Source organism: Panthera pardus, unplaced genomic scaffold (genome assembly GCF_024362965.1).
Source record: "Panthera pardus isolate Hobbes unplaced genomic scaffold, ASM2436296v1 HiC_scaffold_25, whole genome shotgun sequence".
NCBI lineage: Eukaryota > Metazoa > Chordata > Mammalia > Carnivora > Felidae > Panthera > Panthera pardus.
In genome coordinates, this window is record NW_026526821.1 from 5,936,150 (window position 1) to 5,949,185 (window position 13,036).

At 59.7% G+C, this 13,036-nt stretch overlaps 1 protein-coding gene across 3 annotated transcripts in view; it reads left to right on the forward strand.

Moving 5' to 3' along the window:
• The window catches only part of BMP7 (bone morphogenetic protein 7), a 163,576-nt gene that overhangs the window by 30,327 nt on the left and 120,213 nt on the right, over window positions 1–13,036 (forward strand). For all 3 annotated transcript variants that reach the window (XM_019426469.2, XM_053890114.1, XM_019426468.2), the window contains exon 2: window positions 1,671–1,863. In XM_019426469.2, coding sequence (XP_019282014.1) covers window positions 1,671–1,863 — 193 coding nt within the window. The remainder of the gene's footprint in view (window positions 1–1,670; window positions 1,864–13,036) is intronic.

The following is a 13,036-nucleotide window of genomic DNA, read 5'->3' on the forward strand; positions in this document are numbered from 1 at the left end:
AGGTGCCTTCCCTGCCAATGTGGCATTGTGCCCACCTCCTTGGATGACCTGAAGGTTGGATGAGCTAGAAGGATGACAGAGGACCGGCCCCGGGCATTTCCCCAGTGACAGAGTCGAGGGTCTTTGCTGTGCCCCCTCCCGAAGCTCCCGTGGTCCCCAGTGGGCTGTACTTCCTAGAAGCTACCACAAAGACCCCTCCCTCCCCACTTCTGCATATCAGAGTTGGGGGACTGGCGACGCGTGCCCATCACCATTGTTTGCCACCCAGCTCAGCCTTGCCCGTAGACCGGGTCAGAAAGGAAATGTTCTACAGATCCAGTGGTTTCTGGAGAGGTCACTCCTGTGCCCAGCCAGAGTCCCCTGGCCTTGAGGGCTGCCCCTGATGAGTGGATAATTCCTCAACACCCCTGCCCCCATCGCAGTATCTTTCAGAACTACTATTAAGGTTTAAAACAGATTTTTTTTTTTTTAATGGAGATCTGTAGGAAGGGCCTTTGGGCTGCCACTGTTGGGGACCTTCTTCCTCAAAGGCGTTCACGTCCTGCTCGCAGCCGGGGTAGCCCTGACCCAGCCTGAGAGCTTCTAGAGTTCATTAAGCCAAAGCTCTAGACGAAACTGGCATGTTTCTCCTCTCTTCTGGCCAAGCTGGTTCCACTATTTTCCCTGCCTGTCTGGTCTCTCCCCACCCCTCCCCTGTTCCATTTTGGACCAGAGGATGCGTGCACCTTGGGAATCACAGGTCCACTCCCAGAAACACCCATTTGGGGCTTATATCATTGGGGCGTTTATTATCGATGCAGCGGGTATCATACCGGAGGCTAGGATCGCCGCCAGAATGAAGCAGGAGCACTGAGGCCTTTCGTTACTTTATCCAGAAGCCATTTTCAAAAGCCACGTCCCCTGACCTTGCCGTTCACCTCTTTTTTCTGCTTTCACTCTAAGGCTGTGGTTGTAAACCCTGGTGGCCGTTAGAAACATCTGGGGTGGGGCGCCTGGGTGGCTCAGTCGCTTAAGGATCTGACTTCGGCTCAGGTCACGATCTCACAGTTCGTGAGTTCGAGCCCCGCGTCGGGCTCTGTGCTGACGGCTCGGAGCCTGGAGCCTGCTTCCGATTCTGTCTCTGTCTCTCTGTGCCCCTCCTCCCTCCCGCTGCTCGCATACTCACGTGCACTCTTTCTCTCAAATATAAATAGACATTAACAACCCCCCCCCCCAAAATAAACACTCCTGCTTATGAGAATTTGGTTACTTAACTCTCACAACAACCCACGAAGGAGGACTATTGTCCTTATTTTTAGATGAGGAAATCGAGGTCCAGAGAGATGACTTGGTACCTCGTGCAGGCCAGCTCCTTAGCGGCAGAGCCCGGATTTGAACGCAAGCCTGAGCTCCCGTGAACCCGAGTCTGTCCAGGGTCCCTGGGACGGCTGGGTCTGTGCCCCACTCTCCCCAGGGGGTTGATGGAGAGTCATTGCTGTCGTTCAAGGCGGCCGTAGGGTCTGTGGCTGCGACCCCACCCCCACCCCCACCCCGGCTGCACCAGGTCAGCGGGAACGGGCAGGTGGCACCGGGGGGGCCCGGCGGTGGGCAGGCTGGGACGCGGAGCCACGAGCGTGAGAGCCGGTTACTGACGAGCTTTCGGTGCCCGCGTGTGCTTTCTTCCTCTCTAGTGGAGCACGACAAAGAGTTCTTCCACCCGCGTTACCACCACCGGGAGTTCCGGTTCGATCTTTCCAAGATCCCAGAAGGGGAAGCCGTGACTGCAGCCGAATTCCGGATCTACAAGGACTACATCCGGGAACGCTTCGATAATGAGACGTTCCGGATCAGCGTTTACCAGGTGCTGCAGGAGCACTGGGGCAGGTGGGTGCTGTGACTGGTCCCTGGGGGGCGTCCTGAGCTTCCTTCAGTGGCAGAGGAAGACGGGGGTGGCGGCCGGGGGATGGGGCCAGTTTGGGGCAGGGGGCAGTCGTGGCCGCTTCCGTCACGGGTCACCCACCGTGTGCCAGGCCCCCTCCACGGAATGTATTTTTTCAAGAAAGTTGATGGTGTATGTCGCTGTGTCTTAAAACTAGCCCCTGTCAGCAGATTGAGTTAGGAATCGGAGACAGCCAGGTGAGCCACGTGGGTATTTATGGGGGGTCTGGGTCTGGCATGCGTTCATGGGCACCGAGGGGACGCGGGTAGGGAAGAGGGAGAAACATTTTGGGGGGAGGTCTACCCTGCGCCTCACTGCGAACCCCAGCCCATGAGGTCAGGCAAGCAATGAAGGTGGCCATTTGTAATAAAATGTTGGGGGAGCAGAACCTGACTAACCAGGCAGAGAGAGACCTCAGGCTTCCGAGAATCACGGAGTCAGGAACCAAAATCTTACATTGATTTAGTTTTGAGGTCTCCCGGGGGGGAAGAAGGCTGAGAGACGGGCTGGAGCATCGGACAAGGACATGATGGGCTCCCGAGGTGGATGTGACCCAGGCGGTGACACCCAGCGGTTGGCTTTCAAGATGTCTCAGGCTGGCAGACTTTTATCGTCTTCTGTCGTCGCCCGATGCCACTTCGTCAGTAACTAATGGAGGGATTCATGGCGCCTCCTGACGGACAGCCCTTATTCGCACGTGCAGCGGGAATGGGGACCTGTCACCACACTAGGGACCTAGGAACCATCACCACCTCCCCAAGCACCGCCACGTTAGGGGTCGTCTTAAACACTAAGAAAACCGAACTCTTCTTTCTCACTTCCACTGGTTTGCATGTGTAACCTCATTCTGCGTGCACCGTAGCCCTCCGGGATGGGGACTCCTCAGTGACGTGGGGAGAATTAAGAGCTGAGAGCAAAGGGTGGGCCGTTTCCCCCCACCACCCAGAGAGAAAGTGGCCAAATTAGGGCTTGAGCCGGTGGGGGGGGGGCGGTATACAGAAAGTGTTTCTTTTGAAGATACAGGTTTGAGTAGCTAAGACGCGCGGACGTCATAAAATTCAGACGCGAGAAAAGCAACGAACGTGAAAATTGAAGCTCCCGCCCAGCTCTGAGTCCCAGGGGCCCGTCTCTCAGGCAGCCTCAAGTTCAGTGCCGTGAGCTTCCCTGAATCCACAAACGCGTGTGTGCGAGTGTGTGTCTTTCCAGGGGGCGTCTCTTCATATTCTCCCTCCTGCACCTTGCTTTCTTCGCCTCACAGCAAGCCTTGGGCGATCCCGGGTGGGTTCACACAGAACGTCCTTTTTCTCTTTGTCACCATGCCGTGAGGGACTTAGCCAGCTTCCTGCATGTGCGTGGCGGGTTCCCCACCTCTCTGTGTTACAGGCGGACGACACGTTTTTTTTAGGGACGCATTATTTCACGTCCGTCGTGTCTGTCGGATACGGCTCTAGAAACAGACTTGTGCGGTCCGAGGGTACACGCATCGGCAACTGATAGGTTTTGCTGAACGGCTGTCCTTGGAGGTCATGTCTGTTTATACCAACCACGTAGGACAGGAGGCCTGTTTCCCAAGCGCTCAGGACGCCGTCTCTCATCGAACTGTTTGGTCTCTGTCAGTCTGACGGGCGACCAGTGGTATCTCAGTGTGGACGAAATTTGCACTTTAGAGCCCCCACTGGGACACAGTGCCCTACATGCCGTCCTGGAGGGGACGGTACCAGAAAGGGACGCGGTGTGGCGTGGGGAAGCTGGCACCCGGTCCTGGCAGTCGCCTCCGAATCTGACTGTGGACGCTCAGGTGCCCCAGGTAACCCTGACGGCCTGTGCCCTGGCCCCCAGACTCATAGGAAGAAGCGTGGAGTGCATTCTGGGGGTGCGACACACGTTTGCTCCGTTCGCTCACAGATTGCCCCAGGACCCTTGAACAAAACCAGATGTTTGACTTTTCTCGAGAAGGCTGATGAGCTGGAGGCGAGGCAGAGGCCGTTGGTCGATAGCACTCCGTTGCCCCCTCGTGCAGAAACCCCGAGTGAGCCCGGCTCGCTCCCCAGCCCTCCTGGCAGGCCCCCCACAGCCGCCTCAGAAATCTCCATCAAGGGGCTTCACCTCCGGAGCGTGGCTGCTCCGAGTGGGTCTGGCTGAACGCGTCCGCGAGGGTTGGCGGCTGGCACCTGTGCTGCTCTTTCTCCGGTCCCTGTGCAGGAGCGCGGTGGCCCTTCCCTGGCCGCCGGTCCCCGGGGGTTCTGGCCGGGATGCCGCCCCTTCTCGTGAGCGGGAACCTGCTCCAGCACTGCCGGCTCGCGCCCTCCGGGGCCGGGCTTGCTGCCAGGGGTGTCGCCACCCGCCGGTCCCTGCACTGCTGGGGGACGCTGGAGGCTGAGAGCGGCAAGCCCGGCTTGACGGGCACGGGACCTCTTTCGTGGAGGTGCGAGGCCCCTGCACTTGGACAGAGACGCGTGAGCCCAGCGATCTGTTGCTTCCACCGCCTTGAGCGTCCAGGTGCCGGCCTCAGAACTGGACCGTGGGGACGAGCAAGCTCAGATCACGAGGGCGGGACCCATCTGAATGGTGGCTGAGGAGTGACCTAGGTTTCTGGGGCGTCCTGACAGAGTACTGCGAGGACAGTAGAGAAGTGCTCAGTGCCGGAGGCTAGTCGTCTGAAGTCGAGGCAGGGCCGTGCTCCCTCGGAAGCCTTTGGGAGGTGGTGGGGGGCCCTTCCCGCCTCTGCCAGCTTCCGGGGCTGGCTCTCCACTGTCGGTGCCCTTGGCTTCCAGCTGCGTCCCTTCCCTCTACCCTGTTGCCACGTGGCTCTGCTCCTTCACGGGACACTGTGTGTGTGTCTCTCTCTCAGAAGGAAACCAGTCATCTCGAATTAGGGGCCCGCCTTCCTCCAGTATGACCTCATCTTACTCCACGGAGGGTCTGCAAAGACCCCCTTTCCAAACAAGGTCACACTCCTAGGTCCCGGGGGGAGGACTTGAGCGGATACAGCCTTCCCCGCGACGGGGTAGAGAAGGTGGATGGGAAACAAATGGGCCGCGTGGCCTGGCAGAGTGCTAGTGGTCATTGATGGCCTTGCTGAGCTGGGGATGTTCGAGTGACAGGAAGGATCTGGCCACGGGGAGTGGGAGAGAGCGGGGAGAGTGTCTCAGGGGAAGTGCAAAGGCCGTGGTCCTAAGTGAGGGACAAGTGTGGGTCGTGGGGAGGACAGAGGCACGAGATGCTGCCCGGGCAGGGTGAGGCACTCAGTCCTTGCTTAATGGAACACGAGCCCTGGCCTCCCGTCCCCCCGGCTGCCAGCAGCTGCTCCCCTCTCTGCTTGTCTCAACCTGCTGACACCGTGGGTACCTGTCCCATCCCGGATTGAGGCTGCTGCCCCCTCGACCCTGGCTTAGCTCCGTGGAGTGGCTCCAGAGGCCCCAGGGGAGGGGAGAAGGCCCGCGTCGCTGTGGTTGGATGAGGGATGGGTGGGACGGCTGTCCGTGGCTCTCTAGCAGGGGGCCAGGGTGGGCATGGCAGGTTGCCCCCGATGAGCAGCTTGGCCACAGGCAATCTGTGGGGCTATGAGCCTTGCTCTGGGTCCCTGACTCTGGGGGGCGCTTGGCTTGCTGGGAGACCAAGTCCCTTGTCAGCAAACGTTTGAGTACCCGCTGTGTGCCGTGCACCGGTGGGAGTAACCAGACCCACGTCCCTGCCCGCTAGGAGCTCACGATCCAGCAGAGGAGATAACATGACAGGTGCAAAGTACCAAATAGGCGGGCAGTAGAGTGACAGGGGTGGGGTGGCAGGGGTGGGGGGAGGCGGGGGATGGGAATGCTATCTTTAGATTTCTAAATTTCCTTTCCGTACCTGAACCAAGGAGACGAGAGCTCCATTCTCCGGAAGTTAAAAGGTTAAAAAAATTTTTTTAAATTATTTGTATCTTTTCCTGGGTGGGTTGTTTTGTTTTGTTTTTTTTTAATACAGAAGCAAAATGATTCTGTTGTGTAATTCCCCAGGTAGGATGGCCCGGCTAGTAAGAGTGTGGGTTCAAATACCGACACTATCTACCAGTAACCCTTGGAGCCTCAGTTTCTTCCTCTGTACAATGGGGATAGTAATTGCATCTACCTCCCAGGGTTCTGGTGAGGATAAAGTGGGTTAACATACTTATTTATTATTTATTTATTTATTTATTTATTTATTTATTTATTTATTTATTTTTTGAGCCGGAGATAGAGCGTGAGCGGGGGAGGGGCAGAGAGAGGGGGAGACACAGAATCGGAAGCAGGGTCCAGGCTCCGAGCCGTCAGCCCAGAGCCCGACGCGGGGCTCGAACTCACAAACTGCGAGATCATGACCTGAGCCGAAGTCGGACGCTTAACCGACTGAGCCACCCAGGCGCCCCGACATACTTATTTAGAACATAGTAAGTGCTCAATAAAGGGTCACTGGGTTTAGATCATCACTACTGCCACCACCATCACCACTTTGTTCACTACGATCACCGTTGTCACAGGGGCTGCAGAGACCCTCAGAAGAAAACGGGAGCTCCCGGTTTTGGCTGCAGCACTGCTCCCCCCCCACCACCCCCCGCCGAATCTCTTAGCTTCGCGGTCTCTGATGGGGAGGAAGGCCTGAGCTTGTGTGGAGGCGGGGCCCCTGTTGGCGTTTCCCCAGCTCTGCCGGTGGGGTGGGGTGGGGTTGGGGACACGCATCGTCTTCGAGAGCTGATCCCCAGAGGAGCCCAGGTCCTGCCCCTGCCACCCCACCGTGTGGCCAGCCTGCCCCCTCTGCTGAGGGGTCTGTGGCTTTGCTGCCACCAGCCACCCAGCTGCGTGGAGCTGGGCCATCTGGCTCCCTGGCGAGCCTCTGCCGGGGCTCCAGGGAGGCCCCGGGGTGCCGGGGATTAGCTGGCTTTGGGTTAGCCCCAGCGTCTCTCCCCTCGTGGCAGCCACTTTCCACCAAGTCCTCTTGATCTCTCGGAATCCAGATTAAATTCCGATAATGAGCCGAGCTGGAGGCCTTCCATAGCCGTCGGGCCCTGCTTGCAGCTGGAGAGGCAGCCGGAGCCGCCCTTGGCGGCCTGCGGGATGAGTGGGGCTGAGGGGCAGGTCTGGGGACGGGGGCCTTGACCCCAGTGGCTTTGCCGGGGGAACTGGGGGGCCCGGGGATCGGGGCCTGCCCTCCTTTTCTGAACCCCGAGCCTCAGGCTGGACCGGCTGGGACCCGGCTGTCCGGAGCTGGATTCGCGCCCGTGTGGAGGTCGCACAACTGAACCGGTTTCGTTCCCGAACGCTCGACTGGGCCTTTCCATCCTGACCCCCTCCCAGCCCTCCCCGCAGAGGCCCCGGCTCGCCCCCCTCCCCGCCCCCCAGCCCGTGCTGCCTCACCTGTGCGGGACACAGGTGCTCTGCGAGACACGCCCTTGGGGGACCACAGGCCTGCCGGGGACGGCAGCGCCTGTTCGAAGGGGGTCAGTGACTGCCAAGGTCGAGATGGTTGAAAACTGTCCCTCAGTCAGTCTCAGGGACTCGGGGTGCCGGGGGAGTGACCTCAGAGCGGTCCCCGAGGCCAAGGTTGGATCGGCCGCAGCCTGAGCCACCGAGGAGGAAGGAGCTGTCCCCGTGACGGGCCGGAGTGGGGACCGAGAGGCCGCTCGCCGAGGCGGCTGGCGGGCGAGCGGAGGGAAGAGGCGAGCCTGTGTCCCTGTGCTGCCGGATGGGGGTCTTGGACACGCTCCCCCCCCCCCAGCCCTCCCCGGGGACCCCCAGGGCTCCCGGCTGCCATCAAGGAGGGGGCATCCTGTCTCCTCAGCGGTGCCCTCACCCCTCCCAGAACTCTCAGACCTGCCACGGCTCTTACCTTTTCGTCTCGAGAGGGGAGCCCCGTAGCATTCTTGCCCTTAACAGTTCAGTGACCGGGCTCCCAGGATCCGGTGAAAACGTGGTCGAGTCTGCCCTTTGCGGGGGCAGGGCGAGGGGGGGCTGACCTTGTGCATTTCTGACAAGCTCCCAGGGGATGCCCTCGTGATTTCCATCCGTGGGAAGCAGGGACAAGCTGCCTGCGTGCTGGGGGCAGAGACTGTCTTACTGGGAGAGCATCGGCGGCTGCGGGGCGCCCGACCCTTCCCCAGCCTCCCTCGTGTTAAAGGTTCAGGACTTGGGAGCGAGGCTCTGACGTTTACCTGATTTTGAGCTGAGCATGTCTGGGCAGAGGGATATGGTCACCCACCAGAGCACATCCCCACCTGTGTTCTAGATTTGTCATTCTTTGGTGCTTTCCGGATGTGACTGCGTGTGCTGGGCCTTTTAGCCTCATCGTGTCCCTTGGAAAAGATCCTAGGAAAACTCACTATCCCCATTTCCCAGGTGTAGAGACTTCCTCAGAGAGAGGGCGTAACTTACCTGAGGTCACACAGCTAGGACGGGGCAGAGTCGGGACTTGAACTTGGGTCTCCGAGATTCCAGGGCTCATGTTCTTGGCCGTGGTGGCACCGTGGTGTTTCTCGCTGGTACTGATTCCCTCACGTGATTGGGATCTGAGCTCTGGTTCTCACCCTGGGCTGGGGGTGAGAATCACCTTGGGGTGGGGCGTGGGGGCTTTTACAACTCCGGATACATCAGAGTCCCGAGGGTCGAGGCTGGGCATGTTTTTACAGTTTCCAGGCTGTGGGCAGGTGGCGAGAGCTCCCTTCTCTCTGGTCTGTGAGCCGTCGTATCTGCCTGAGAGATGGAACGGGACCGATTCCCTCCAGTCCGGGCCTCCATGTTCCCTTTTGCCTGCTCTTTCAACGATGACCGTTTTTCTTCACAGGACCGAACCCAAGTGCCGTCCAGACCCCGCTTCACAGTCTCGGCGGCACAGGCGAGGGGCTGGCTGAGGGTGGGGAGCCCTTCAGGCTCTGGCTCCAGAGGCTTCCGGAAGCTTCCGGAGCCTTTCTGCTGCTCCTCAAGGCCTACGTGCCTGGTTCCCCGTCTCCTGGCTTGCGCCTCCTTCCACTACACCTCGGCCCCAGGGCGTGAGCTCTGGTTTTGAGCTGCTTTTACAGAAGTTGCCGATTCAGCTCCCCAGTAGAATCTTCAGAGGGCAGGGAAGGAGCAGCTGGCTGCCTGGGCACCCACCGGCTGTTCCGGAAGGTCAGGGGAGAGCATGCCCGGGGCAGTCTGGTCAAGGACACCTTGGCAGGTCTCCTTGCTGCCTTTCTGTAATCCCAGCCCGGAGCTGCCTCAGCGGGAACCAAGTCCCCCCATGCCTCTCGGTCCCCCTTGGGGTCCTCTCCCGTGTCCAGAGGGACCGTTCTGGAAAAAGCCCGCATTCGGGGACAACCCGCCGGGTGGAGACGGCCGGCACCGTGTCCAGTCCAGTTAGCGCCATCGGCGTCCTGCCCTGCGGGCTGACGCTGGCGGGCCTTGGTGGTTTTTCTGATCTTTGGGCCTTTGTTTCCTTCCATAATTCATCCCAAGCCTGGCTTGGTGGGGAAGCGATGGTGACAGTTTCCGTCGGTCACGTGCTCGCAACAGATCCGGTCAGTGCTTAGCACAGCGCCCGCGTCCTCTCTTACTCCGCACGATGACCTCGAGACGTCCGTATTCTCCCGCTGGGTGGATGAGGTCGCCGGGGCGCAGAGTGGTCACATGAGCCTCCCAAGGTCACACGCTAGAGGCGGAATTCAAAACCAGGCAGTGCAAGTGAAACTCGGCACGCTGGAGCCCCACCTCGAGAATTCCCACGGACTCGGTCCTGGCGTCACCTTGATAGTGACACTGACTTGCTCCCCGCCCTTGCTGTTCCCTCGAGGATCGGTGGGAGCTCGGATGAGTCACTTCATCCCTTTCATGGGGGTGCAGACTCCCGTCCCGCTCCGCCCCCAGGGGTTCGAGGGCTGTGGGAGGTGCAGCGGGGTGGCAAATAGGGCTCCCGAGGTGACTGGAAGGGTCTGGCCGCCTTTCTGCGAGGGGATACGAGCGATCCCCTTGAGGTCCACTTGAGAGGCGCCTCCCACCCATCTGCCCCAGTCTGATCGCTTTAGGTGGGCCTCACACTTGGCGGCTAAGGTCACGGTGAGCACGGGTCCCCTTGCCTGCGGGCAAGGGCTGCTGCTGGGCACACCTGCATCGATTCGGCCGGTGCCTTCCATTTCGCCCACCCCTTTTTTTCTTTTTAAGTTTACTTATTTATTTCGAGGGGGGGGTGGGGGGAGGAGGGGCAGAAAGAGGGAGAGACAGAGAAGCCCAAGCAGGTTCTGCACTGACAGCTCAGAGCCTGACACGGGGCTCGAACTCCCAAACCTTGAGATCATGACCTGAGCCGAAACCAAGAGGTGGACGCTCAACCGACCGAGCCCCCACCCCCACCCCCCAGGTGTCCCCTGGCCCTCCCCTTCTTGAGAACGCCCCTCTGAACGGAGAGAAGAGACGGCCACCTTCTCGAACAGCGATGATGACAAAGCTAGCTTCCTTGAGTACTTGCCAGGCGGCGGTCTGTGGTCCTTCGCATCACACCCCCCGAGGGAGGTACCGCCAGGCAGCTCGGCTCACAGACCAGGACACTGAGGCACGGTGCCGGGCCAGGGAGTAAGGAAAGGAAGCTTGCATCTGTCTTTAGTCCCATCGGGTTTTCTTCCTTGGCCGGCAGGTACGCTTTTTCCTTTTCCTACACGGCAGTCCTAGGAGTTGGGTAACGGTGGGGAAATCCGGTTTCCTGCCCGAGGAAACTGAGGCAGAGAAGACAGAAGACCTGGCCGGCTTATTCCACAAATCTGCGTAGTGAAGAGGGAGAGACTGGGGGGGGGGGTGCTCTGGAGACACCTGGATCCACCCCTGTTCCACCACTGGGTCGGCGGGGGGGGGGGGGGGGGGGGGGGGGGAGGGGGGGGAGGGGGGAGGAGGCGGCTCATGGACCCTGGCTGAGCCTCACCGGAGATCTGAGTGCCAGCTGCTGAGACGGTGGCGGTTGCCCAACAGCAGGGGTGGGGACGGGTGCCTCGAGAGGGCAGGGGTTTGCTTTATGTTGCCCATTGTCATGTTCTTCGCGCCTGGAGTCTGACACAGAGCCGGCGCTCGGTAAAACCTGTGTGTGTGATTGCCTGACAGAGCATCCGGCCTTCTGGGGCGTGGGCTTCCTCCCGAATCCCGGGACCACGGCCGCCTCTTGCCTCGAGGTAGTCCCGGCACCTGAGCGGTGCCCAGTGTGGAAACGCACGCCAACAGTTACCTGTTGGCTGAGCGAGCGCCGCCGAGGAGCCCCGGTCCAGCCTCAGACCGGTCCGTCCCGGCGTGTTCTCTCTTCCGGAACTGAAACCCGAGAACGTCTTGTTTGCACTCTTTCCTCGGCATCTGAGCCCAATTTCCAAAAAGTGAAAATTGCCCGTAATTATAATACTTTTCGATCTTAGGGACGTTTCCCTGTGATGATTATAATTATATTATTTAGAGCTGCGTGCCAGTGGGTACCCAAGGGTGGATTGGTTCTCGTCTGCAAACAGGGGACATGTCAGCGTGGGTGCCGCGGCCCTGGGTTTCCTACCCTGGAATGAATTTGGAGAGGATGGCTTTCGCATTGGGGGCTGGCTGTATAACTTGATCTGGCGCTTTAATTCCAAAAGCACTTCATACTTGGACCTCTGCTCGCCTATAGGAGCCTGTTTTTCCAAATGTATTAACATCTGTGTTTCATATCAGGGCCTGTAATTGCTTTAGCCTTTTTGGCAGGAGACAAAGAGAATTAATATTTTTCAATGTGGTGGTGAGCGGTCATCTGTGGCTGGGAAGAAAAGAACCCAGTGAGGACCAGGAAGGCAGGCTTACCAGGAAGATCATGTTTTAAAGGCGTCAACCGCGCTTGTGGAAGTCCTCGGTTATTTCAAGTTCGTGGCGGAAGGTAGCCATCCGGGCAAATGCTCAGGGTTCCTCCAAACCCTGGGTCTCCCTTCCTCCGTCTTCTTGCCAGCCTGTCAGCACCATTTTCTTCTTTTCCCCTCACAATGCCCTTGGCTTTCCATCCTGCCGCTCCCAGGATGGCGGAAGGAAAGCAGACACCCGGCCTGCACTCCCCCTCCTGCCCCTCCGGCATCCGAGGCAGACATTGCTAATGGATCGCGGCACGCCCTCCAGCCTGATCGTCGGCACAGGCCTTCGCTTCGCGAAGCGGCCGAGTGATCAGCCGCGGAGGGAAGCCGGCAGGCCCCCCGGTCTCAGGTCCGGTTTCCTGGAAGCTCACCCCGACACGAGGGTTATGGGTGAAAGTGAGTAATTAGAAAACGTTTCCGGCACGGAGGAGTGGGCGGGCAAAGGCGGGCCGCCAGGCGCCCTGAAGTCTCCGTGGCGGGACTGTGGCTCCCTCCGCCTGCAGGGGCTCCTGGAGACAGAGGTGCAGAGCTCTGCAGGTGTTGAGGCCTCCAGGTCCGTCAGTAGGGGTTAAGGGCGAGTGTCGCGGGCTTGGCAAGCCTCACCTGCCGTGGACTCAGTGCGGATCACCGTGTGAGGGTGGGTCGGGCCGTCCGGGGCCCTGCCACCCGGGAGATGGCGCCACCAAGTTTCAACAACCCCAAACGTGTCCAGACGTCGTCATATGCCCCCTGGGGGCAGAATGGTCCCCGAATGAGAAGCGCCCAGAGTGGAGCAGGGGGAGGTCGGTCCCCAGGCCCTTCCACTCTAGATGCTGCTCGGCGAAGGGCATGCTGGCGTGGGGGAGGGGAGGCTCATTGCCGCCCCGGAGCCTCCGAGGAGGATCTGGGGTGCTGGGCCAGCCCCAAGGGGTGCTGCTGGCTCTGACCCACGCTCGGAATAGGAATTCTTCACCACCCTGCCTTGTTCCTCCTTTCCCCTTCATCTTGCTTACCGCCGTCTGCCCCTTAAAATACTGCTTAGCCCCTGCCATGCACCTGCTCACAGGCTTGTATCCTTCCACAGTCAGGGATGATGAGGCCCAAACCGAGGCGTCATCAAAACCACTTGGGAGCACATTTAAAGAGGAAAACAGAGGGGCACCTGGGTGGCTCAGCCAGTTAAAGGTCTGACTTCGACTGGGGTCATGATCTCGCCGCTCGCGGGTTGGAGCCCAGTCGGGCTCTGTGCTGACAGCTCAGGACCTGGAACCTGCTTCGGATTCTGTGTCTCCCTCTTCCTCTGCCCCTTC